The following is a 22,352-nucleotide window of genomic DNA, read 5'->3' as shown; positions in this document are numbered from 1 at the left end:
TCCCTGTTGTTTTCTGACTTGGCACATCTTGTTACTGCAGGTCACCCACACTTATAACCCGATTATATAATGATACGTGTAGCTTTCGTTGTCCTAATATGAGAGAGGGGGGAAATCATAAACGTCGCCGAAGATACAGTTTTACCTACCACCGACAAATCACAAGTACTGCGTGAAACCTAGCGAGCCCGTGTACGTAAATGCAAAAAGTCTGTTTGCCTGATTCAAAATGTCAGAATTAACCTGCCTGAGCAATGAATCGAAGCCCCTCTAAACGATGTAAATGCTCGAGACTTGTGTAAGTAAGTATAGGCCAGCACCGGTCCTTTACTCCTTCCATGCTAAAAGCCCCCAAAAGCGCCGATACAAATCATATGCCATAGGTTTTCTACATAATGTCGTGGTACAAATCGTCTCGTGGGCCACCGACAATCATAGACTTGAACATATATGGCACACATCCATCATTGAAATGACCTAACACAACTCCAGTCTCTTGTGAGGATAACCTTCCCTAACGTGTAATGGAAGTGTATGGTATTAGAAGAAATGGACCAGCCAATTAGTAATAATCGGAGATAGGCGCGAAATGCGCGCGAGAACTTTCACCTTGGCATCAGCAAACAAGCACAAACCTAAGGATAATAACGGATCATAACGGAACTCGGGGAGGAGGGACCGAGCGGCGGGTGAAAGATCACCACACAATCCTAGTAGCACGCGTCCGTAAATCGGGCATGCCAGGAATTAGCCCCCTGGTGCCGCACTGAAGTACGGCAACTCGTTTCTGTAAATCGAATTCGACAGCTCGAACCATAACACGCTTTCTCTCGGGAATCATATTCGTCTCAACCCTCGTCTGAGGTGACATTGGCGAGCTTTCTTTTCTACTCCCCCAACGGGCATTGCCACCGGGGCCAAGGGGTATATCTTCCCCAAAGGCTGGAGAACCATTGGACATGGAGCTAGGACTGCCAATTGATAATCTGCTAGTATCAGTTGAGCTTGAAAGAGGGCGTGGCAAATCGACGATCCCGTCATCTTCTTCCTCAATCGCCGCTATCCAGCTGCCTATGCGAGCACAAAGCTCGCTATCCCACATCCCTTCACGTCGTGAACTGGTTCGCAATAATTGGATGGCCTGCTGGCGGGTAAGAGGGTCACGGCATTTTGTGGCGACGACGAAGAGTGGTGGTACAATACCCAGATCAGCACTGAAACTTGGTTTGATGTGCCGGGCTGTGTATTCGCCAAATATATCGGCATGTACTGGCTGGTGCTGGCAGTAGTCTGGATTAGGACACCTCTTTGCGGCAGCCCGCCGCTCTTCGTCTCCAATCACCTCCATGGCTAAGTTGACGATGTCACGGAAGAACTTTAAGAATTGATCGAAGTCTGACTCGCTATCACAGAACGTCATGTTGAAGAGAATACGGCCCATAATCTGATTCATCTTCAAAACTGCAATTGCCGTCTTCTCTTGTGTACTCTTCGCCGGTGCCATGCGAGAGGCGAGGATTGGGTCAAAGGCTCTTGACCAAGCTTCCATTTGTTCGTCGAACCCCATTCCGTAACGCTTAAGCTCTATGGGGAGTATGTTCATGGGACTCATTTTTACATATGCAGACATCTGTTCTGTAAACCTCATGATCCTCTCACAAAGGGTATCCCATGCTAACCTCCCGTCGTGCAAGGATGCGAATACCACTGGGATTTGGGTTGCGCTTGTTGAAACGGGAGGCCCTCCGTCAGAGGCTGACGGTGTAGTGACTCCAACCTTGGGGGTCAGGCGGATAACATAGGGCTGAGGGAAGTGGAAAGCTAGGTCGTACGATTTAGCTTGAATAGCTAATCGAGTAAACATCTGAATGAGATCCTGTTCGACTGGCTCTTCAGGCTGTGGAAGACTAGCTTGGCGACGTTCAGCACGAAGTGTCTCCAGCAGGGCAAGTCCACCTTGTATCTGCCGAATGGCCTGCTTATGATCGCCGATGAATGAGTCGAAACAGGCTAGCAGAACGGATGCCATCAAACTCATCCGTTTTTTAGCCTGGTCATGAGAAGCCGAGCTGACCACCGCCCTGATGGCAAGGGAATAATGCTTGAAAGCAACCTCCCAATGCCGATTGGCATTGTCCAGCTGGTCGATATCAGAGGGAGAACTTGGTGGCGATTCTGACATTTTCTCAAGCGTCTTATAGAGAGCGCCTAGGGCAACGACAGCATGTCTTATAGAGTCTTCCAAATGACATTCTTGCAATACACGCCTCGTCCAGAACGAGGAATCGAAGAACCCGGACAGCTCACTAGCGGTATAATCCCTAAATAATTGGAAATATTGACCTTGTTGGGCATCGAAGGGAATCGTCGATGGCTCGCGCAACATCAATGAATACCTGGGGCTTTCTGGGGGGGTGAGAGATCTATTGTGCGAAATCGCTTTGACGATGGTGGCAGGCTGAGGAACTAAGGCCTGATGGTTCACTGTAATGGGTAGTACCGGCAGAGTAGACTGCACGACGGCTTGCTGTGGTGGCCGGGGCGCAATTACCTGCTCTTGGTAGATCTTAGCTCGGGGAGGTGGGGGATAACCGGTGCACTGTTTCTTGGAGCGCACACATTGAGTGCATGCTGGTCGCTTTTCGTCACACTTGATACGACGTTGTCTGTGGTTCCAAGTCAGCAGCTCAACATGTTTGGTTCGTATAGTTAGGTTGACCCCTGCCTCTAGCTAGCTTCTAGGGAAGAATGATACTCACTTGCAATTGTTACAACCAGTCTTGACTTTGGGTTTGCTGGCCCGAACCTTCTTCGGCTTCTGAGGATCACCATGAGCGCCGCCACCACCACCGGACCTGCTGTCCAAGGGCGACGCACACATGATGCTTCTCTTGAGCATGTCTGCCAGCGCGGTGTCAGACCGAAGACGTGCTCTCACTGGTGATCGCAAACGCGACCATGACAATGTTTTGTCTTCAGGAAAGCTTACAGCCACGGCTAGATTCGGGTTGATGCCTTGGTAGGGTCAAGGTATGCGACCAACTCTACACACCAACCAACCGCGCTGAAGACAAGTATCAATTGTGGTGTTTACAGCTGTCACGTTCTCCGCTCCAGGTTGGCAAAGTTGACTCGGTTTCGTCGGCGGCGGAGATTGGGACGTTATAGAGGTAGACTGGTCTGGGTTCGGGTTCTATGATCGGAAACAGCAGTGTGGGGAAGAGGTGATGTCCCAGCTGCTTCTTAAATCCTGGTCGCGACCAGGTAGCGGCGGTGCGATGGGCCAGATGTTGGTGCTGTGAAGGGCTCTGTATGTATGGGGATATCGCCGTCTTTATGGGTGGTAGAGTGTACCAGTTCAAGGGGTCCGAGTCGGGGATCAGGCTTGCGCAGCCACTATCAGTAGCTACCTTAGGGAGGTGCTAAGTACTGACTACTACGGCTCGGTAGGTACAGTAGATAGCGAGGTGGATATCTGTCAACCTAGATCGTGTGATTGTACAACCAAGGTGGGCCCGGTGTATCCGTAACCTTGAAGAAAGAAGAGGGAAGTAGGCGGTTGAAAGTCCCGATCGCGAACCCTGTGCAGTACCTACTGTGGCAGACTTGGGGAGATGATGGCACCTCGTGGGAGCAGTGTAGATCTTGATGCATGTATGTGGCCCGGGCAATTGTATAGATAGGTATCTGTACTACCTATCTGTACTAACATATTTTGTGGGCGGTAGGTAGGCGAGTAGGTAGCTTAAAAGTAAGTTAAGTTGCTGCCAAAAGGACAGTCCCGTCCCGTCCGTACCTTATATGATGACGATAGATCGGTACACTAACTCAAGTCATTCCTTCGTACTAAGCACAAGTAGGTAGGTACGTATGTAGGTATATGTATGTACATGCAGACCTACATATGTATGTATATATACTACCTAATGTGCGCTACTGCCATCGAGACCATCCCTGCCTACGATACCTATCGTATGTACATGTATTCGTAGCACCTTTAGTCTACATCCAAGATGTAGGGACGCAGTATCTAGAGCGGAGTAGCATCAATGCAAAGTAGGGCAGGGTCTGCAGTGGTAGGGCGGGACGGATTGCGAATGGGCGAAAAGGAGGCGAAAAGGAGGCGTCGAGTGAATCCGTACATTACGCGAGAGAGCTGTTAAACTCCGGCGCATCACTTGGCGCTTCGGACCCCTCCCATCTGCCTATTGCTGTATAGGTAGCCATCGAGCCTTCCGATGTAATTGCCCACACAGAACCTTATGGATATAATATAAATAAAGCTAGATGAGACTACGAATGATACAAGCACCGCCGCGATGGCCGTCACTTTTGATCTTGAATGCTAACAACGATGTGAATAGCCAATGTACGGAAGGTATCTATACCGCCTCAGCTTCACATGCCCCGAAATGTACCTACATAGCCTTAGCGCAGCTAGGCATTAGTGCAGCCATGTATCCACCTTCGACGATGCCTAGGTAGGTACAGTACACTAAGGCTAGAGTCGGTGGTCTCTTTTGCACAGATGGTTATTGTTTTTTTTTTATTTTGTTTTTCGTCGTGAGCAGGTTTACTAAGTATGTCTAGAATATATATATAATATATATACGAAGACGAATAACTTGGATTAGTTGTTTATTCTAATATGTTACGTTCTCTTCACAGCATGACTTGATGGCTGCCTATCCAGCGGCGCTTTACAGCCATTTTTCCTGGCCTTTTTTTATTTTTATTTTTTTATGGTAGTTGGTTCTGCACTACATGCATGATGCAACTAGGGCAAAATCTGCAGAACACCCGACAGGATTTAGGGCAGAGGATGCTAGGGTAGAGAGGAATGCTACCCTCATAGTTCATAAGTATAGCCTACTTGTACAGCTACGAACCTCTTCTTGGGTACCTAAATATATCGGGAGCACGCTGACTTAAATGCATGTTGTTGCTGTGCAAAAATCTTTATACTTGCATGCTTCAAGTACACTCATAATAACACTCATATATACACTCTCTTGCAGGGAACAATGGCTGTTTGGGGCGGCGAGGGGAGACGGGGTCAAAGAGCGAAGAGCTCCATGATGCAGGTTGGCAGGTCCTTCAGCTCACCAAGTTTGCAGTGGTATTTGACATATACCGCAGTAGCACGCAGTACCTAGCGACTAATTAACTTTCTTGGTATCTGCCAACGGTGGCGTGCAGCGGATTTGCCCAACTCGGCAAATCAGCCCGCCACCTCGACGAATTTGCCAACCCAACAGCATATTTATATATCATGATGTTACCTAGGCACCTTACCTTACCTTACCTCTACGTCGCTGAGTCGTTACGGGACACACATCTTACAGCCTGTGTCCGTTCGGTGATTGCTGGGGTTAGGTGTAGACCGCCAGATTAAGATGAGACTCTTAGTCTGTTCAGTAGCGATTCGTCAATGATACTAACGCAATGGGCATAGTCTTCACTTCACCCAACAGCATCACTTTCTGCATGGGCCAAATATTATCCTGCGCCGATTCGGCCCGTCATGGATCATGAACACGAGTTCTCGTCGTGATGACACCCACCATTTCAGCCCTACAGACCTTTCCCCGAAGGACCGCTAGTGGACCGCCCAATAAATTTTCACGTCCGATATCATCCACTTTCTCGTCAGAAACAGAAGCGGAAGGAGTTTCCTATTGATACCTAGCCTATACTTACAGTGGTAGGTAATAATTATCCTACTCCATACCACCACACATTATGTGTATATGTACAGTAAGTAGTCTAGTCTACATACATGATTTATGTCGAGTATATGTGTGCAGACACTGCGCCGCTATGCTGCCGCTAACGACGGACCGCTTAGCAGCCAGAAAATCGCCTCGAGGTCAGCCCTATGGCCCCTCTAAACTTACTTGGCACCAGTCCCCGCAGATCGCAAACCTTGGGGCTAAATGCGACGCTGGCGGTGGAAAACGGGGTACGGTCGGCGGCCTCATCGCCACCGGCGCAGGTTTGAATCGCCGGTCAGTGGCCGTTGTTCGACGAGAAACATGGCGTCGCAACAGTCGTCACGCCGATTATATTCCGCATCCTACTTTGTAGGTAGTGTGGCTGCGACACTGTCATCTAGCGACGTCAATTCTCACCATCCGGACCCATTAGCTGAATTCTTTTGCTGGTCGTATTAGCAGATAGCCTAATATGCCGGCTTTACTTGCGTATCGATGGATTTTTGATTCATTGCCCATCAGTCAGCCAGTCTACCTATTGGACATTGAAGGATCGTAGTTAACCATCTAGGCGGTGTGCTTGGCTCTCACAGGGTGCGCAAAGACCTGCTTTATCAAGTCCCATCGTTATGGTGGAAAGTGAGGTTGCACGGCGATGGAGAAGTTCCGAGCATAAGTGTTATTTCCTTGTGTCACCATCACAACCGATCAAACATGTAGTAGGTACATGTGCGTTTACACTACATATATATCTGCTGTTGTACTGCTGTAAATACTCCCCGCTACTTCGTAAGAAACGTAAGAAACGATACTACATTAGAAGGTATTAACTGTACGCGGGACGCTTGACTATGTTCGCTTAAGATTAAGCGGCAAGCCTGCGTAGTTACCGAATCATAAACCCTAGTACACCACCGTGCAGTAACCCGAAACTTCAATATCTTATCGTGACCTTTTCCCCGCCTCACCAAAATAACCATAGCTACGTGATGTGCGTGCGTATTCATCGTCTCATCACCTCTTAGCACACCGCACTTTCTAACCTCTTTGCCAATTAAAAGGCAGTATGCTCTTCCTAAACTTGTGAGCTTGGCGATGCTATCAGAGGCGCTCAAAATCTGACTCAGATACGTACCGGGTATGTAGGCTACGTGCTTTCCACCCCACCACCCATCCCCGATGAAGGGTAGCATGGTGACTACAACCCTCATCCACTTCATGTTCCAGGGTGCTCCTACTATGTATGTTCGGCGTCGCCGACCTCATATCAATCTGGTGATTTAGGTAGAGCTATATCACTACTGATCGTGGCCATCAGGGTTTCCCTAGAACCCTATAACGCTTCGTGATAGAGTCAATAGCACCTACCAAATTATAGTAAAGGCGGTTAATATACAATGAAGAACATGGGATATGCGTACCGGTAATGCTTTTGGTCTCCCAAACACCCTTTGGCCCGCGATTAGCGCCATGAATGAGCCTAGAGCATCTTGATGCAATGGACCTGAACGACCACGTTGAAATGCCCTGACGCTAGGAAAACGGTGCCAGATCAGTATATCAAAATATAGTGATACCTCAATTGGATGCTAAACGGAGGGCCGTTCCTATGAAATCTTCTTGCTCTATGACCGCCTTTGGTTAGGCGTGATAATGTTTTCAATAGGTAATGACACTTGTTTTTTTATGAGCAAGTCTTTCGCATATCAATCATAAGCGAAGGCAAAGACACCAACCTCTGTTGTTTATACGGACAAACCATTTCAAAAGACGGCATTGCGCAGCTATTCTTCGGGATATATCTCACAAGGGCCCAGCGGTGCATTTCACTGGCTACCTATTATAGTATGAACTGGGCGACCAATCATGTGAACTATGATTCTAAGGGTACGTTATACTTGCGCAATTGGATCGGTAATACATCTCATAACATAAAAAAACTATCAGAAAACTTCGATCCCGCCCCCGCAGCCTCAGGCAAGGGCACTGCCAGGGTATTGCATATTCGGTGTGTAGTTGAGGCTCGAAAGAATTGTGAGTATATACAGTTGCCTACAAGCATACATATTTCTCCATTGCTACGCTCGACGCACCTGGCTGTTGAAAGTTGTTGCCTGCTACCAGGCAGCTCTTCGAAAACTGCCATTGTAGGTAGTCGAATACCGAGAGATGGTGGCACAGAACATGAAGCCTCAAATGCAAGACCGAGGTCCACGCATCTTAAAGGCAGGACGCCCTAAAAAGCAACTCACATCTTCTAGGAATGGTGGTGCCTGATTCGAGGCGTTCGGTGTCCTGCTTTCCCTCGCAATATATACCCATTCTAGGTGCATTGACGACCGAGACTTCAATTTGACAAGCTTCCGATGTTACAGCGTATACCATCGACGATGAGTCGATGCGACGCCGATCAACGTGACACATTATTTATCCTCAAGCTGCACTTCGGTGGTTTTCATAGGTACCGCAGATGACAGAGCAACACGCACGTAAATTTACCCAGTAACTGCGCCACGCATCTGGGAGATGTATATCGTCAGACTAGGTGCCGGCCGCCAGAGTATAGCTTGTCTATAAGTCCGGGGCATTAGATTGATGGCAAGGTAAACTAGCGATCGGATGTTAAAACATGGGGGCCAAGATGATAGAGGGGGTGGGGGCTGATATCGTGGTACCTAGCGTATCCGTACTGGATGTAACTCCAGGAAGGTCACACATTGGATCTTGATGAATCATGCGGAATGTTGTTGTACGAACGCAAAATAGCCACGGCGGGGTGATTGATGTAGCCGACGCGCCCATCTCTTTCTACGACTGTATAATACCCAACGACAAATGCAGGACCGTTAAGTGTGTATTCCTACGAAGTACCTACACTAGGTATGTACCCAGCTACATGTCCCATGAGAAGCACAGCCTCCCTACTATGAGTTGAGTGTTGCCGGGCGCGGATATCGACACCGAGGCGGCGGGGCGCAGCCTACCGAAAGCAAACCCCGCCGCGTGCCCCGGGAGATCGGATCATTTGATCAACTGACCGGCGCACACATTGGTTTGTTTGCTTTTTGCACACGTCATTATCATGGCGGGCTTGGTGTGATGCAAGGGGCCGTTGGTTCGAGAAGGAAGACAGCTTTCACGAATGTCGCAATTCGATACCAGTACACACATACTCTCACCCAGTAACCTCGACGTGCTGGGCACATACGGCAAACGGCTGCCTACATAGGGATGAAGGCCATTTACACGGCACTGAAGTATTTACCATATTTACCAACTCAGGTAGACTATACCTAGAGCTAGATACCCCATCGCAGGGTGGGTGGGTGGATTAGGTAGGTCATAGGGGTGTAGCCTTATCGCTTATCAGATGCTACTTGTGTAAGTACCTAGGTAGTCCCTGCAAAAAAAAGTTCCCAAGGTGTAGTTCAACGTCAAGCCCATCGAACGCTGGCCCGGCCCTTTCCATTCCAACGGCAGCCCAAGCGCCGCCAGAGATCATCCGTGAATCTGCTTGAGGATGATAGCATTCTAATATCTAAATCCTACACAAAAAGCAAGAATGGCGTCGTCAACATCTAACCCCTCCTCCCCGGCGCAATCCGAATTACAGACGAAGTCTGTGGACCAATATAACAATACAAACCCTTTTGTCCACAATGTCGCCCTCGGAGTGACGCCCCTCGCGCTCCTAGCGCTCTGCCTCCCGCCCCGCCGTCTCGACCTGCGCGCAACCATGCTCGGCGGCGTCGCGATCTGGGGCACGAACCAGCTCGTGCACGACTACAGCGGCAAGTCGTTCGCGCAGCGCTTTTCGTCGCGCATGGCGGCGCTGTCAGGAACGGAACTGCCCGAGAAGGCTAAGGCGACGCAGGCGCGGCTACGTGAGGAGAAAGAGCGCAGCCAGAAGTTGCGGGTACTGCGGGACGAGATGATCAAGTCGGGGGTTGCGCCGGCGGCTCTGGAGACGTGGACCGATGCGCATAAGAGGGCTTTGCTGGAGGCTTACGAGAGAGAACGGAGGGAAGAGAGGAATCCCGTCGGCCGAGAGAAAGAAGGGGATAAGGGCATTCTGGAGAAGATATGGATGGGCGATGCGCCGCCTGATTGGAAGGAGGCGCGCGATCGGAGAGAGCAAGAAGCGTTGCAGGAAGGAGGCGGTGGGTATCTTGGTCTTATAACGGATCAGATTGCTGAGGTGTGGAGGGGTAAGAAGGCGGATGAGGGAGATGACTCGAAGAAGAAGACCGATGAAGACGTGAAAAAATCGTAAATGATTTGGGCTTTGTGCGCGCGAGGGTATTATCATATACGCGACTGTATTATATGTATGAATTGCATCACAGAGCATATAGAGCTGGCGTTGCGGGCCACATGAGGTTTATTATGACACAGCATATTATCACGAAAACTCGCTTCTTCAAATACCATCAAGTATCAGACCGCCTTATTACCGTAAAGCTAGCTAGTACCGTTGATCTCTTGGTGTACATTATGCTAGCCACGATCGAGCCAGTAGCAATTTGCCTAACGCCAGCCATGGAGCCCTAGAAAATCAAAGGAGACCCTTTCGTAAGTCGCACCCAACACCAGGACACGGCGAACAGATCCCGAGGCCATGCGAAGGATAATTAATGCCTGTATATGGCAGGAGTCAATCGAGCGTGTTCTGATGATTATGTATTGACTTAGGATATGCCGGTCTTCTTCGATGCCTTCTTCTCGGCCTTTTTGATTTCTTTCTCGCGCTCCTTTAGCTTCCGTCCTGTTAGGAGCTTGCCACGCCTCGACCTTAGCCGCGCCTGCTCCTTCGACTTGCGTGCTCTCTTCTTTTCCACTGTTACGAGTGTTCGTTAGCAAAGCTTCCTTCAAGCGTGTTACAACCAAGTTTAGGGAGGGTAGAGGTTATTTAGCGGCAGATACAGCACAAATAGCAGAGTTTCGGAGTCGTAGCCGTGTCGTAGAGAGCAGAAAACATCTAGGGACGTCCACGTACATCGAACAGCAGTTTTCCTGTCTAAGGTCTCGGTCCACCTGTCGAGGTCCTTCTGTACCTCGTCTTCTCTTTCCCGAGATCCCTCGGGGATACCCTTCTTCTTCTTGATGATGTCTCTCTGTTGCTCTATCATCTTGATTCGTCTCCGTGCCTGACGGTTCATTCCACTTGGGGCTGCTATTTTCTTAAGCCCTGTCTGTTCATTATCCCCATTGCTCGATCCTTTTGGGGGTGCCGCTGTCTTCACGGTGGCTAGATCAACAGGCGTAGGGTTTGTATCCACGGAGAAAAGCATAGCTCCACCACCATCGGTGGTATCATCCTCGGCTTCCGCTTCAACCTGCGCCTCTTTCTTGGATTTCTTGGATTTCTTTGTTTTCTTATCACCTTTGGGTTTTGTGATTTCTGAGTCTGGAGATTCTACCACCGACGTCTCTTTTGACTTCGCATACGTTAGGGCCCATACTAGCGCATCGAGTAAAGAGAATAAAACACCTACAGATTTGACATCCACCGACGCACCCCCATCAGAGTCTTCATCTGATGTGTCGCTAAGTGGCTCTGCACGCCTCTTCTGCTTTCCGGACTTTGTGACCTTGTCATCGGATACCTTCTTGTCCCGCTTGCGCTCCTTCTTTGCTGCCCGCTCCTTTGCCATTTTGTTGATATGAGACTATCAGGCAAGACGAACTTTGGGCTTCAAATTAATGTGAGTTTTTGTCACAAAGAACAGTAAGTCTTAGGGAGCTATTGCTGAATTTCCCGGTTACAATGCGTCGAAAAGAGAATACTGTTACCTAGAGCTCCTGCTATCTTGAGCATGTCTGCCACTTTTTTTTTACCCAAGCCCCTTATCTTATCGAGATATTCGATACCCCACAGGAGCTCCCCGCTTCCCCACCAAGGCACTAACCAAAGGTAAGATGCTATGTAGATCCCAAGTCACCCCTCCATACTTACCTACCTAAGGTACGTAGTTCTCTTACAACGTGTAGCCACAGACTGCTCGGCTATCAACATAGGGATGTAAGTGTCAAGATGCCCGAGAATCCTTAGCAAAAGTAAACTCTGAGGAAATGTGTCTAGTGCATTTTTGATCGTAAGAATAGATAGATTATTGATAGTTGTTGAATAAAAAACTTCCATAGTAAAATATTGGTGACTTGTTGAAATGCTGCCTCGTCAAAGATGCATTCTCCTATGACTGCCATGGCTGTTTAGCATAAGAATGTACAAGGAGCCTTATGCATCAAGATCCTTGGGATTGTTTGGTGTATATCGACGGGGGAAGCAATATTAAGGACTGATCAGGCCTCAGCACCTAAACATTCCATTTCCTTACATGATCACCACCCATGAGTCTCGTTTCAAACGTATATAGTATTGAAGGTTGAAGTGAAATCCGCGCGAGATAGATGAAACTATACCAAAAATTTCGGAGTCCGCGAGAGGAATGTGCTGAGAAGTTAGACATTGACCTACTTTGAAGCCGTGATTTTGTGTTCTTACCAATGCAAAATGTGAGGAGTAGAGATGGTAGTCAAACTATAAACTAGAAACTTCTTAAACTAAAGATCATCTTTAACTAAGCCTAAGCTTCTTGGTTCTGTTTTTCGCTGCCATACATTTGCAGATACGTTTCACGAAGCCGCATCTTCAAATGCTCTTCTGCGGTTAAGACTTTGCGTTCAGCATATGGGTTTCCTGCATTGGCAGTGGCTAGCCCATTCTGAAAATTGCGCACACGCTCGCTTGGTATGGCGGCAAGCGGTGTATCATTGGCGGGATGGCAGAAGTAGGCAATAGAGTAACGTGGATCTGTCGTCGACTCGCCATCCACGAGTTCGACGGCATTAGTACCATTTTCCGCTTTAGAACCTGCAAAGGTTACCCTATGAACAGTACTGCGCAGTAGTCCGTTTGTCCAATATGAGAGCAAGTCCCCGATGTTGACCAAGATGGGAGGTGAGGGATCATCCTCTGTTCCGGGTGGGCAAACAGGGACCGCTGCCCAGCCACCTGTACGTGTAAGGATTTCTAACCCGGCTTGACCCCTAAGTCGAAATAGTAGCGTCACCGAGCCATAGTCAGAGTGTGCGCCTGCTCTCACGTCGGCTTCTTGTGCTGATGGCGTCGCATTTGGGGGTGGATAGTAGAGGAATCGTAAGATGGACCCTGATGGCTCGTCTGGAGTATGTACCGCAGTAAAGAACTCTGGCGGGTCAACTCCGAGCCCAATCCCAAATAATAGCAACAATTTGCGGCAAAGAGTGTGGCATGAATCTCGGAAAATGGCAAGATCAGTTTGATACGGTTCAATGCTTCGCGGTATGGGTTGGGTGGCTTTGCTGTCAGCAAAGGCCCCAAAATTGAAACCTCTAGAGCTGACGTTAGCATTTATGATAGACAGCCAACATTCAGGACTCTGGGGGTAGATTCACTCTTTGTAATCTCCTACCTGTGTTGCGTCAGAAGCGGTCATTAGAAATTCAAGATAACATTGCATACTAAAGGAACATACCGGCTGGGTCTTAGGGTCTAACGTCTCAGTGTGCATTCCTGACCAGCCCTGGTTGTTTTTCTCTATTGTGCATCGTTGTTTGTCCTCCAGCGGTGATTGGAAGAGGGTTTTCGACTAGATGTTGTATCAGGAAGCCATTAGTTAATGAAGCAGGATAATTGGTCGTAGAAAGTCGCCAAAGGGGAGAAAGGCTTGCATGGACAGAGGCAGCCATTTCCACATACAATGTCGAATGCTCGCTGAATCTGAGCAAAGGAAATGTCATGGCCTGTATTCCTAACATATACGAAACCATGCTCGGCTGCTGCGTCAACAAGCTGTTTGGCTACGTGAGTAGAGTCTCCTTGCAGCCCGCCTCCGGAAATGTCGATGATGGGAATAGAGGCGGCGCTCGCCATGACTGTATGTACTATATCTCGTCTAATTCAACAGTCTGTATATTTTTAGTCGATATGGTCTCCGAATAAGGCTCGTGTGACCGAAAGCGCATCCACATCAAGCAGAGCAAGATGAGGCGTGCTCGTCTCTACGAATAAGGATGAGTTTAGTTTACCGAGCATTGGGGTCTGGTAGGTAGGGAGCCTTAAGTAGTACCTACATGTGTCGATGCAGTAGGTATTCTTCGAATTCTTGGTTTTCTCCTCTGTTCTTCCTAGCAACAAAGGAGTAATAGGTAAATACTTCTGCAAAGGTAACTACATGGTGATTTTCACTTCCCTTCCCTATGTTTGAAAATCAAGCATAAGGACCAAGAATTATAAGCGTTCATTTTTACACAGCACATTAGTATGATAGTTGATTAGCTAGATGAAGCTTTAGGTGAGTAAGGTACCTACCTCTTGCCTACCTAGGTAGTGTTCTATTGCTGAAGCCTTCTATATTTTAGCTGTTAGTGAGGTACCCATTCTTACCTACCTACCGGGCTAGGTAGCTTCACGCCTGCTGGAAGTGAATCAGTTAGGTAACAGACAGCCACCCATCACTTTAGGTATAAGTGAGTAGACAAACCACTGAATGTACCTAGTTAGTTTATAGGTATTCTCAATAGATACTGCAGCATCTCGGTAATCATATGTATCCAGCTACGCCTACAGACCAAAGAACTATGATTACTTTTGAGAACAGCTTGTTCCAACATGTTGCTATTTTGATGTTGTTGGTGGTACACAAGGTAGGTATAGTCCTCCAGGTATAGGTATTTATCCCTTGCACTTCCCACTAGGGGACAGGACCAGGCATGGTCGCTGTTACGGTAGGTACTGTAATGGATCTGTGTACAGTAGAAACACCTCCACTATGTACCTACCTACCTACATAATGTATGTAGGGTAGGTAGACTAGGCAGCTGAGGTAGGTACCTGCCAGGTACCTTCTGTGTACCTCCTTAGGAGGCAATACCTACCTACAAGGTAGGTATGTAGGTGCCTTGCATCTAGATCATTTTCCAATGGGCTGCCGCAAGGAAACACACAATAATCAGTTACGAGGCTCAACATCTGTCCACCCCCAACGCTCTGAATCCGCCCAACCGCGTGATACCTTCTGTTTGCCCTATTTGAACAAGGCATCCTCCTCACTTTCCCCCCCTTTGCGTCCTCTTTTTCTTGTCATTCTTTCACAGCCTATTACCACCCTTCCAAAACGTCCAGCGTCCTCCAATTGCAGCGGTAGCGATCGCTCAAGCCCTTCGTTTTGATTTCGTTGCACGAACGTTCCTAGACGGGGCTGCGATAAATACTCTGTCTCTGTCGGCCAGCGTGAGACACTCGAGCTCGTTCCTCCTTTTGACTGAAGCTTCTACAGCTTCGGTCGGCCTCCCGGAATCTAAACAATGCCGAGTAAGTCTCAGGGCGTTCTCTCTTCCAAATGCATTTTCCTTACCACACACCCAATGGTATAATGGTATGTCCATACAATAGCTGGTCCAAATTTCGTGTCCACAATACACGCGCGCATACCACAGTTGCCACGCCAGGTTTCCTTAAGATATGACCTGGCCCAAATGTCGAGTAAACGAGCAAGACCGCATCCGTCCCTTCCCGCCTCACGACAGCTACCATATCGTCCTCGCTACAATATCCGCAACTCTGTACAAGTAAATGGGATGCCTATTTGCTGCGAGTAATATGCTGGCCAAAACAAACTACGAACCCGTCTTGAAAGGCACTCGAGAAAGCAAAAAGACACCAAAAAAGTTGGGCTTCGTAAGGATCGCAAGCCAATTCAACGTTTGGATTTGGAGACCCGAACGTTTTCATCGAAGCGCAAGGCAACGGAGCGAGTCGCTTGCTGGCATGCTATCTGGAGCCACATGACCACTTGGCAACCCATGCTCGCCGCAATATCATATCGACTACTCGCTCAGCTGCACAAAATTCAAGTGTACTGTGAAGGATAGTTGCGCTAATGAAATCTCCTAGCTTCTTTCGAAGATCATTGGATCAATGATCAAGTAGGGTATTTATAATGGCAACACTTCATCTACCAGTAGAATACTGATTGTGCTAGGACCGCCCCCGTCTCTGAGCTTGAGGATACCACCATTGCTGTCGATGCATCTTACTATCTGCAACTTTTCCTTGCCAATGCGCCCTACCAAGAGCCACTGCTGCCAGCGCTAGGCGGCTTGACTGGCATCCAGTCCCATATTGAGAGTGATCTAGACAGCTGGAAAGCGCACAAAGCCACTCCTTTCTTCATATTCAACGGGCAATCTGTCGTGGGATCCGACGAAATTGCGATCCAACGAGGTATTAGGGCCATTGCAGGAACAGATGAAGCCTGGAGCTTGTACTTTCAGAGTCAGGCCAACGAGGCCGTATCGGCATTCGGCGCCAATAAGGGCAAGCCACTCACCAGACGTACCATCAAAGTGAAACTTAAGCTGACATAGCTTAGGAGCATATCATGTGCAGAACTTGTATCCCCTTCTCCAGGGTATATTACACCGTCGTGGGCTATATTTCAAAGTAGCACCTGTCAACGCAGCTGCACAAGTAAGAGTTCACCCCTTCAAACCATGTAGCTACTGACCGTCTCAAGATTGCCTTTCTTAACATGATTGACTCTGATCAATGCTCTGCTATCATGGGTTCTCAAGAGCTTCTATTATATCCCATTCAAGACCTCGTAATCCGTTACATTGACTGGGAAAACCGAACTTTTACTGGGATTCAGAAGAAGGCCATCATTAAGAATTTGGGTGTGACTGAACCAATGTTCATAGACGCGGTTCTCATGACAGGAACGTCTTTTTTACCTAGCTTCCCTCCTCTCAAAGAACCAAGCATCACCCCTCGCCAGCCTTCGACTGTGCAAGACGCAGTCAATCTCTTAAGAACTGCAGAGAAATCTGTCACAAATGCTTGCAATTCCTTCAATGATATACTGAGCAAAAGAGATCCGAATTGGCTACAGAAGTACCGAAGAGCTAGAATGAGTGTCGACCACTTCGTCTTTATCGACGAGACCGGCGAGATCAAAGTTTATAATTATGAGACTCTGACCCACGACAACTGGGAATACTTGGGGTATCGGCTACCAGAAGAGCTTTATCATTATCTTGACCGTGGTCTTATTGGAGCGCGTCTCCCGAGCTGGATTTCCCATGGTCAGATAGTCGTTTTCCCGACTCTTGACGGAGTCAGTCCAGTGGAATATCGACACTTGGTAACTGATCAGCTGATGAACCTCAGGCTGCTTGCCATTTTCCTTGTGTTGTCACGTATGAATAGGGGTATCCAATTTAAACCCATCAATATCAGACTTTGGTATGATGAGAAGTACTCCCACAAGATTGAATACCGCCCGCAGGATCCTCAGGCTGTAAAGGCTATTCAACAAGTACATACTTGGGATGTCAAGGAAACTACTGTGAAGCAACATTTCCCTAACGCCAAGCATGGAAGCGTTCTGTTTGAGGTGCTGGCTTTGAAGAATCCTGATTTCGCCAAGTCCACAATCACCAAAGCGAAGATCAAAAACATCGCCTCTCGTGAACTGATCTTATCCAACACACTCTGGAGGTACTTGCACCTGCGGGGCTACGTTAACGAGAACCATCAACTCACATCTTGGGGCGAAGCACTGGCCAAGTCACTTGAGGCGCTGAAGCCAACAGTTTCGAAGCATTCCACTGTTCCTGGCCTGTTTGAAGCGGTTCTCCTTGCATATGAATTACTTCGGCTTGATCTGTTGAACACACGTAATCAACACCCAGAACTGAATGGATTACCGATGACTGGTAGCGATGATGATAAAGCAAGCCTTCTGCTTATCAGTCGCTGTACAATTCTGTTGAAACTACGCCATCAGGCCAATGGCTACACCGGTCCTCTGAGTAAAAACTTTCTGTGCTTCCGTTCTCTCAGCTCGTCCGTTCGTGAGTCGTGTCGCGACCTATTTGAAGCGATTGTGGCATCATTGTTCCTACATGCGCAGGCCGAGCGTGAGCGAGAGGACTATCTTCAAATTGGACAGAGGTGAGTCTATCCTCAGATGAAATTGCGATATTCCATTATGTTTTGGTACTAATGTGATTGTCTTTAGCCTGCCATTCTTGACGGATACAGACGTCGCGCTCGGAATCGCTGTGAAGACGTTTCTGGACGACGTCCATCCAAACGAGTCCGCAGAACAGAAAGCTGCGAAGAAGGCAGACTTCCCAGGCAAATTTGTGCCTTATGCAACGAACTTCTACGAAGATTTAGATATTGCCTGCGATTTCTTCAACGCTCTCCACGCAGGAGTCAAAACTCTTACAACTGAGTTGCCCAATGGTGACATTAGTGTGTGGGACAAGGCTGCTGTCTATCTCCAACTCCGCCGATAACACAGCTATTTCCTTGGATGAATGGCAATGAGTACGGCAGATTCTAACTGTACCTCTACTAAGTGCAAGGCCAAGGTAAAAAGCAGTGAGTCGATGTGCCGTTTAATCGGGCTGTGGAAATTGGCGCCCGTGCATGTGGTATGCTATCTTTAACGTGCGCGTAGATTTCCTCTTTGACACTACAGTACTATATGTCTACTACCATGTGTATTGGACCACTTACTGCAGGGCAGGGCCAAGTAAGAGGAAGAGAGCCTGCAAGCACTATCAAAGCAGAATCTAGTGGTGGTGATAATGGCGAGCGACTCAGGATGGGGCGATTAGGAGACATAGTAGGCTGTTTATTCTATACACGTAACTACGTCGTCTAGTCAAGATAGAATAGTAGTCTGATGAAGCGAACGAGATGTAACTACGAAATGCGTGCCACCAAGCAAGGACTGAAGCACTTGGGAGGCGTCTGCTTTTGTCAATATATAAGTACCATTTCACTTGGACATACCTACCAGGGCAAAATGTAAAGCACCTAACACCTTCTAGCTGGTGGTATTAGCGTATGTGTGTCCGTTAGTTCCATCTATTTATCACGGCTACACGTTAAATCGAGTCTTATCACACGACAATTCGCGGGGTGTTGCGTTCGAAGTGCCCAACACTTATATAAAACGTGGGGTGGCCAACAATGTAACACTCGAACAGTCTACTAGGTAGGGTTTATCTTAATTATGCATTCGTTATTTGACTATTGAAAGTAGCTGTCCCTTTTCATTCCTTGCTTGATTGATGGACATCACTTCGGTTTATTCTGGAGAGCTAAATTCGCTACTACTAAAGCACAAGTAAAAGGCAATATAAAGTTAATTACGCGTCTGATGATATGATATAGTGTGTACTTACTGAAGTAGCTAGCCCCACCACATAGAAGTTGTGTGCTTTACAATATCATCAAGAGCGTAACAAGCTCGCGCCTCGTCATTAAAATTCTGTGTTAAAGAAATTTTTTTCAGCTTACTTCCTTGCCAGGGTTGAATGTAGCTTATGCTGCTTCATGAGAGACACAGTAACCACCGCTATCGCAGCCAATCCAACAAGTGTAAACCACACGCTCTGGAAGGCTTCTTGGAGTGAAGCGGCGACGCCATCGTGCCAGCCCTCAGGGAGATGCTTCAGCTCATCTATATCATCCCTGATGCGCTTAATCTCTTCCGCCGCGCCGGGTAGATCCCCAAAACGTTCCCATAACTTCTCCTTGAGCACATTCTGGTAGATAGCTGAACCGATCGTTACACCAACGGTACTACCAACGGATCGGAAAGCGTACGTCGCCGACGTTATCGTCGCCTGATTAGAATGATCAATAGCCGCAAGGCACGCGAGCAGCGTCACTGTCAACTATTACACACGCGGGAGTTAGTAATTGCTAGACAGGAAAAGGGTCCAGCGCATGTTTCGGGAGGACGCAGGAGTGATGAGACCCGAAACGGTTAAGGGGGGAATAAGAGACTCCAGGGAACTAACCATGCCTCCTTGTCCAGCACCAAGCAGAAAGAAGACAATCCTCAAAGGCCAGATGGGGGAATCTTGGCGAAGGGTAGTCAAGATGATAGCAGCAATAAGTTGCAAGGAAACTGCGAATATGCCCAAAGCGATATACCGTCCAGTTTTCTTCATGATAAATCCTGCGCTAACTGAAGATATACATATGCCGAGCGGTGAAAATAGAAGAACCAGTCCAGCACGGGCTGCACTGACACCGTGAGTTTGCAGATAGAGCGGGATGTAGAATAGAGATTGAAATTGGACCATGCAGCATAACAAATTGGTTATACATGCTGCGAACACCGTTCTGTCGAATAGGAGGCGAATGGGGATGATCGGTTGTGCGGCGCGATATTCCCAGATGACGAAAAATACCAGTGCTGCTAAAGACAGAGGCAAGGTCGTAAGAGGGAGGGGATGAAGCCATGGAACGAGATTCCCGCCGGCGTTTAGTCCCAATAGGAGAAGGACCAAAAAGGTCACGAGAGATAGTGCCCCAGTAAAATCAATACGAGCGAGGTATGACTTCCCGGAAACCTTTGGAGGAATTCGAAGGAGGTAACCCACCAACCCAGCAGAGACAATGACTGGAGGGACCTGGATGAGAAACGCGAGACGCCAGCCCCAGCGCGAGTTATCGTTGATGAGACCACCAAAGACACCCCCCAACATTGCCCCCGCGCCATAGCAGATGTTTCCGATTCCTTGGATGATCCCACGATTCCTCAGGGGTACGAGATCGGTGCCGACAAATGTGCTGATCGTCATCAATCCACCGCCACCTATACCCGCCACGACACGGCCGAGTATCATGATGTTAGCATTCGGGGCGAGGCCGCAGATGAGGTTTCCGGCAGCAAAGAATATATTGCTGAACACCAAGCCCGGACCCCGGCCGAAGATGTCCGTCAGCCGGCCGGAGATGGGCTGGCAGGCAGCATTGGAGATGAGGTAGGCGGTTGCCAGCCACGGCAGGAGACTCAGAGACTGAAACTCGCTGGAAATGGGAGCAGAGAGTGTGGCGATGATGCTGGCGTCGATGGCTCCAAAAAACACCCCAAACCAACAAGTGGCGAGGATAGTCCACAGTTTAAGACCCTTGACTTCTTCCGCAATGATAGTCTGCTCTCCGTCATTGCCGGAATCGCCGGGTTGCTGCTCGCTGTCGACCGGAGGGCTGTTCTGGTCCGAACCATCACTAGACAGCAACGGCGTCCGCTCATTAGCGGCAGACAGCCCGTTCTGAGAATTGTCTGCCATGTCTTCAGAAATATGACAATTGATCGTATGGGGTTTGGAACTAGTAGCGACGGGAACGCGGTGAGGATAATCTGTTGATCGGCGATAGCTCACCTAGGTTTTCCAACCGTAGACCCCTATAGGAGGCGTGGTGAGGCGTGAGTCATTCAGCTCGGCAGTCAGGCGTTTGAGCGATCTACGGCATGTCACGGCGAGCTTACTATGTAGATAACAGCAGACAAACAGCTTTGGATTTGCACAACGCTAGAGGTCGGGAGATTATCGGCTGAAAGAGGAGATACCTGGATAGATAGAATGAGGAATGGTGTTGCTGCAGGTAGCCGTGTGCCTCTTTGCAGCATAAATGAGTCTCATGGGCTGCCGCCACGACAACTGTCATGACAACAGCCGGCGATCTGTGGGCTTTGTTTGACAATGCACCTACATGCCATATTCTACTGTATAGTAGTCTACACTTGAGTCTAACTTGGGGTGCTGCAAGAATGATGACCAACCCAAGCAGAACCCAAGGTTACCTAGTCTCATCCACTTTGGATTCTCTCAATCGTAGGTATCTGCTTGTAGGTACAGTAGATCTCTCTCGTCTGCAAAGTATCGGATGTGGCTAGAGAGGAGTACTACCTATGTAATCAGTGGGAATTGGCAAGCCACAGCGCCTTGCGTCATTACACAGCAGGTCGACCATTATATAGGTACGTCACTAAGGCACCGTTGGCAAGGGGATATATACGAGTGGGGTGGTTTTTAGTGGCTAGGTAAGTACCTACTGTAAGTACCTACCTACTGTAGGTATTGCAAGATACCATTTCTGCCTAGTCGAGAGGGTCGAGCAGCTTAAGCAAAGACGCGATTTAACTCGGGACACAGAATACCCAAGTCAGAGAAGACGTTGCTTATTATTAACATATTTTCCCTTCTACCTAGGTACGCTGAGTGATATTGCAGGCTGTGTATATTTATAGACTAAGACCTATCTAAAGTACATAGCTGTTCAGCCAGTTCAGCTTGAGGTCACTAGTAAGACAGTATTGGTTGGTACCTCTTGATAGTGGCCCAGATTACCGTGGCTTAGTGCTGATTAGCGGTGTTTTGTGATGGCTGTGTCCGAAGAATCGCTCGGCAGGCCACCGTCGAAATAACACAACGAGGCTGAAGACGGCGCCAGGCAAACTCGCCGCAGTAAGCGCGTCGCTAAAATGACAGGCTTTTGAACCAGCAACCGTGCGACCGTTAGTGTACGCGTGTTCAGCCCAGCTAAGCCAACCGCTATCCGCTCCCAAGCCTTGGTCCCCCATTTTCAGGCTATCAAATAACAGACCAGTCAGTCATCTTCGTCTTGAACACCTCATCGACTCTTCCTCGGTCTCTGTTTCAGCTTTTGCCATTGCCAACTTCAGAGTCTGTTCCTATCGCGTCGACGTTTTCTCTCGCTTCTTTTTAACGTCCTCACTTTACGGCGACGAACGACGATAAATACATATCTCTCTCTCC

At 48.4% G+C, this 22,352-nt stretch overlaps 7 protein-coding genes across 7 annotated transcripts; 2 read left to right on the top strand and 5 right to left on the bottom strand.

Moving 5' to 3' along the window:
• Window positions 1-589: 589 nt before the first annotated feature.
• F5B22DRAFT_333675 (uncharacterized protein) lies at window positions 590-3,191 on the bottom strand. The gene is made up of 2 exons (XM_047970828.1): window positions 2,760-3,191; window positions 590-2,666 (listed from the first exon to the last, which is right to left on the bottom strand). Exons 1-2 carry the CDS (start codon window positions 2,897-2,899, stop codon window positions 698-700), a joined length of 2,109 nt encoding a protein of 702 aa, XP_047834682.1. The 5' UTR covers window positions 2,900-3,191; the 3' UTR covers window positions 590-697.
• Window positions 3,192-6,470: 3,279 nt separating this feature from the next.
• On the bottom strand, window positions 6,471-7,606 carry F5B22DRAFT_589431 (uncharacterized protein). Its single transcript, XM_047973742.1, has one exon. The coding sequence runs from the start codon at window positions 6,932-6,934 to the stop codon at window positions 6,497-6,499; it is 438 nt and encodes a 145-aa protein (XP_047834681.1). The 5' UTR covers window positions 6,935-7,606; the 3' UTR covers window positions 6,471-6,496.
• Window positions 7,607-9,074: 1,468 nt separating this feature from the next.
• F5B22DRAFT_333543 (uncharacterized protein) lies at window positions 9,075-10,198 on the top strand. Its single transcript, XM_047970827.1, has 2 exons — window positions 9,075-9,095; window positions 9,272-10,198. Exon 2 carries the CDS (start codon window positions 9,277-9,279, stop codon window positions 9,985-9,987), a length of 711 nt encoding a protein of 236 aa, XP_047834680.1. The 5' UTR covers window positions 9,075-9,095; window positions 9,272-9,276; the 3' UTR covers window positions 9,988-10,198.
• F5B22DRAFT_589426 (uncharacterized protein) lies at window positions 10,122-11,526 on the bottom strand. The gene is made up of 3 exons (XM_047973741.1): window positions 11,210-11,526; window positions 10,711-11,152; window positions 10,122-10,551 (listed from the first exon to the last, which is right to left on the bottom strand). Exons 1-3 carry the CDS (start codon window positions 11,366-11,368, stop codon window positions 10,403-10,405), a joined length of 750 nt encoding a protein of 249 aa, XP_047834679.1. The 5' UTR covers window positions 11,369-11,526; the 3' UTR covers window positions 10,122-10,402.
• A 527-nt stretch (window positions 11,527-12,053) lies between these two features.
• Window positions 12,054-14,006, bottom strand: F5B22DRAFT_333367 (uncharacterized protein). Its single transcript, XM_047970826.1, has 6 exons — window positions 13,830-14,006; window positions 13,456-13,757; window positions 13,232-13,345; window positions 13,152-13,168; window positions 12,220-13,088; window positions 12,054-12,168 (listed from the first exon to the last, which is right to left on the bottom strand). Exons 2-5 carry the CDS (start codon window positions 13,627-13,629, stop codon window positions 12,302-12,304), a joined length of 1,092 nt encoding a protein of 363 aa, XP_047834678.1. The 5' UTR covers window positions 13,630-13,757; window positions 13,830-14,006; the 3' UTR covers window positions 12,054-12,168; window positions 12,220-12,301.
• A 682-nt stretch (window positions 14,007-14,688) lies between these two features.
• F5B22DRAFT_589416 (nuclease-like protein) lies at window positions 14,689-18,772 on the top strand. Its single transcript, XM_047973740.1, has 6 exons — window positions 14,689-15,069; window positions 15,652-15,688; window positions 15,740-16,074; window positions 16,130-16,227; window positions 16,274-17,712; window positions 17,780-18,772. The coding sequence occupies exons 1-6, from the start codon at window positions 15,063-15,065 to the stop codon at window positions 18,060-18,062; spliced, it is 2,199 nt and encodes a 732-aa protein (XP_047834677.1). The 5' UTR covers window positions 14,689-15,062; the 3' UTR covers window positions 18,063-18,772.
• On the bottom strand, window positions 18,750-21,422 carry F5B22DRAFT_589410 (major facilitator superfamily domain-containing protein). Its single transcript, XM_047973739.1, has 3 exons — window positions 19,581-21,422; window positions 18,960-19,454; window positions 18,750-18,909 (listed from the first exon to the last, which is right to left on the bottom strand). Exons 1-2 carry the CDS (start codon window positions 20,859-20,861, stop codon window positions 19,071-19,073), a joined length of 1,665 nt encoding a protein of 554 aa, XP_047834676.1. The 5' UTR covers window positions 20,862-21,422; the 3' UTR covers window positions 18,750-18,909; window positions 18,960-19,070.
• Window positions 21,423-22,352: the final 930 nt, after the last annotated feature.

Source organism: Xylaria bambusicola, assembly GCF_022495145.1.
Source record: "Xylaria bambusicola strain CBS 139988 unplaced genomic scaffold F5B22scaffold_4, whole genome shotgun sequence".
Taxonomy (NCBI): Eukaryota; Fungi; Ascomycota; class Sordariomycetes; order Xylariales; family Xylariaceae; genus Xylaria; species Xylaria bambusicola.
The sequence above is the reverse complement of the archived record's forward strand: the minus strand, read 5'-3'. Positions and strand labels throughout refer to the sequence as shown.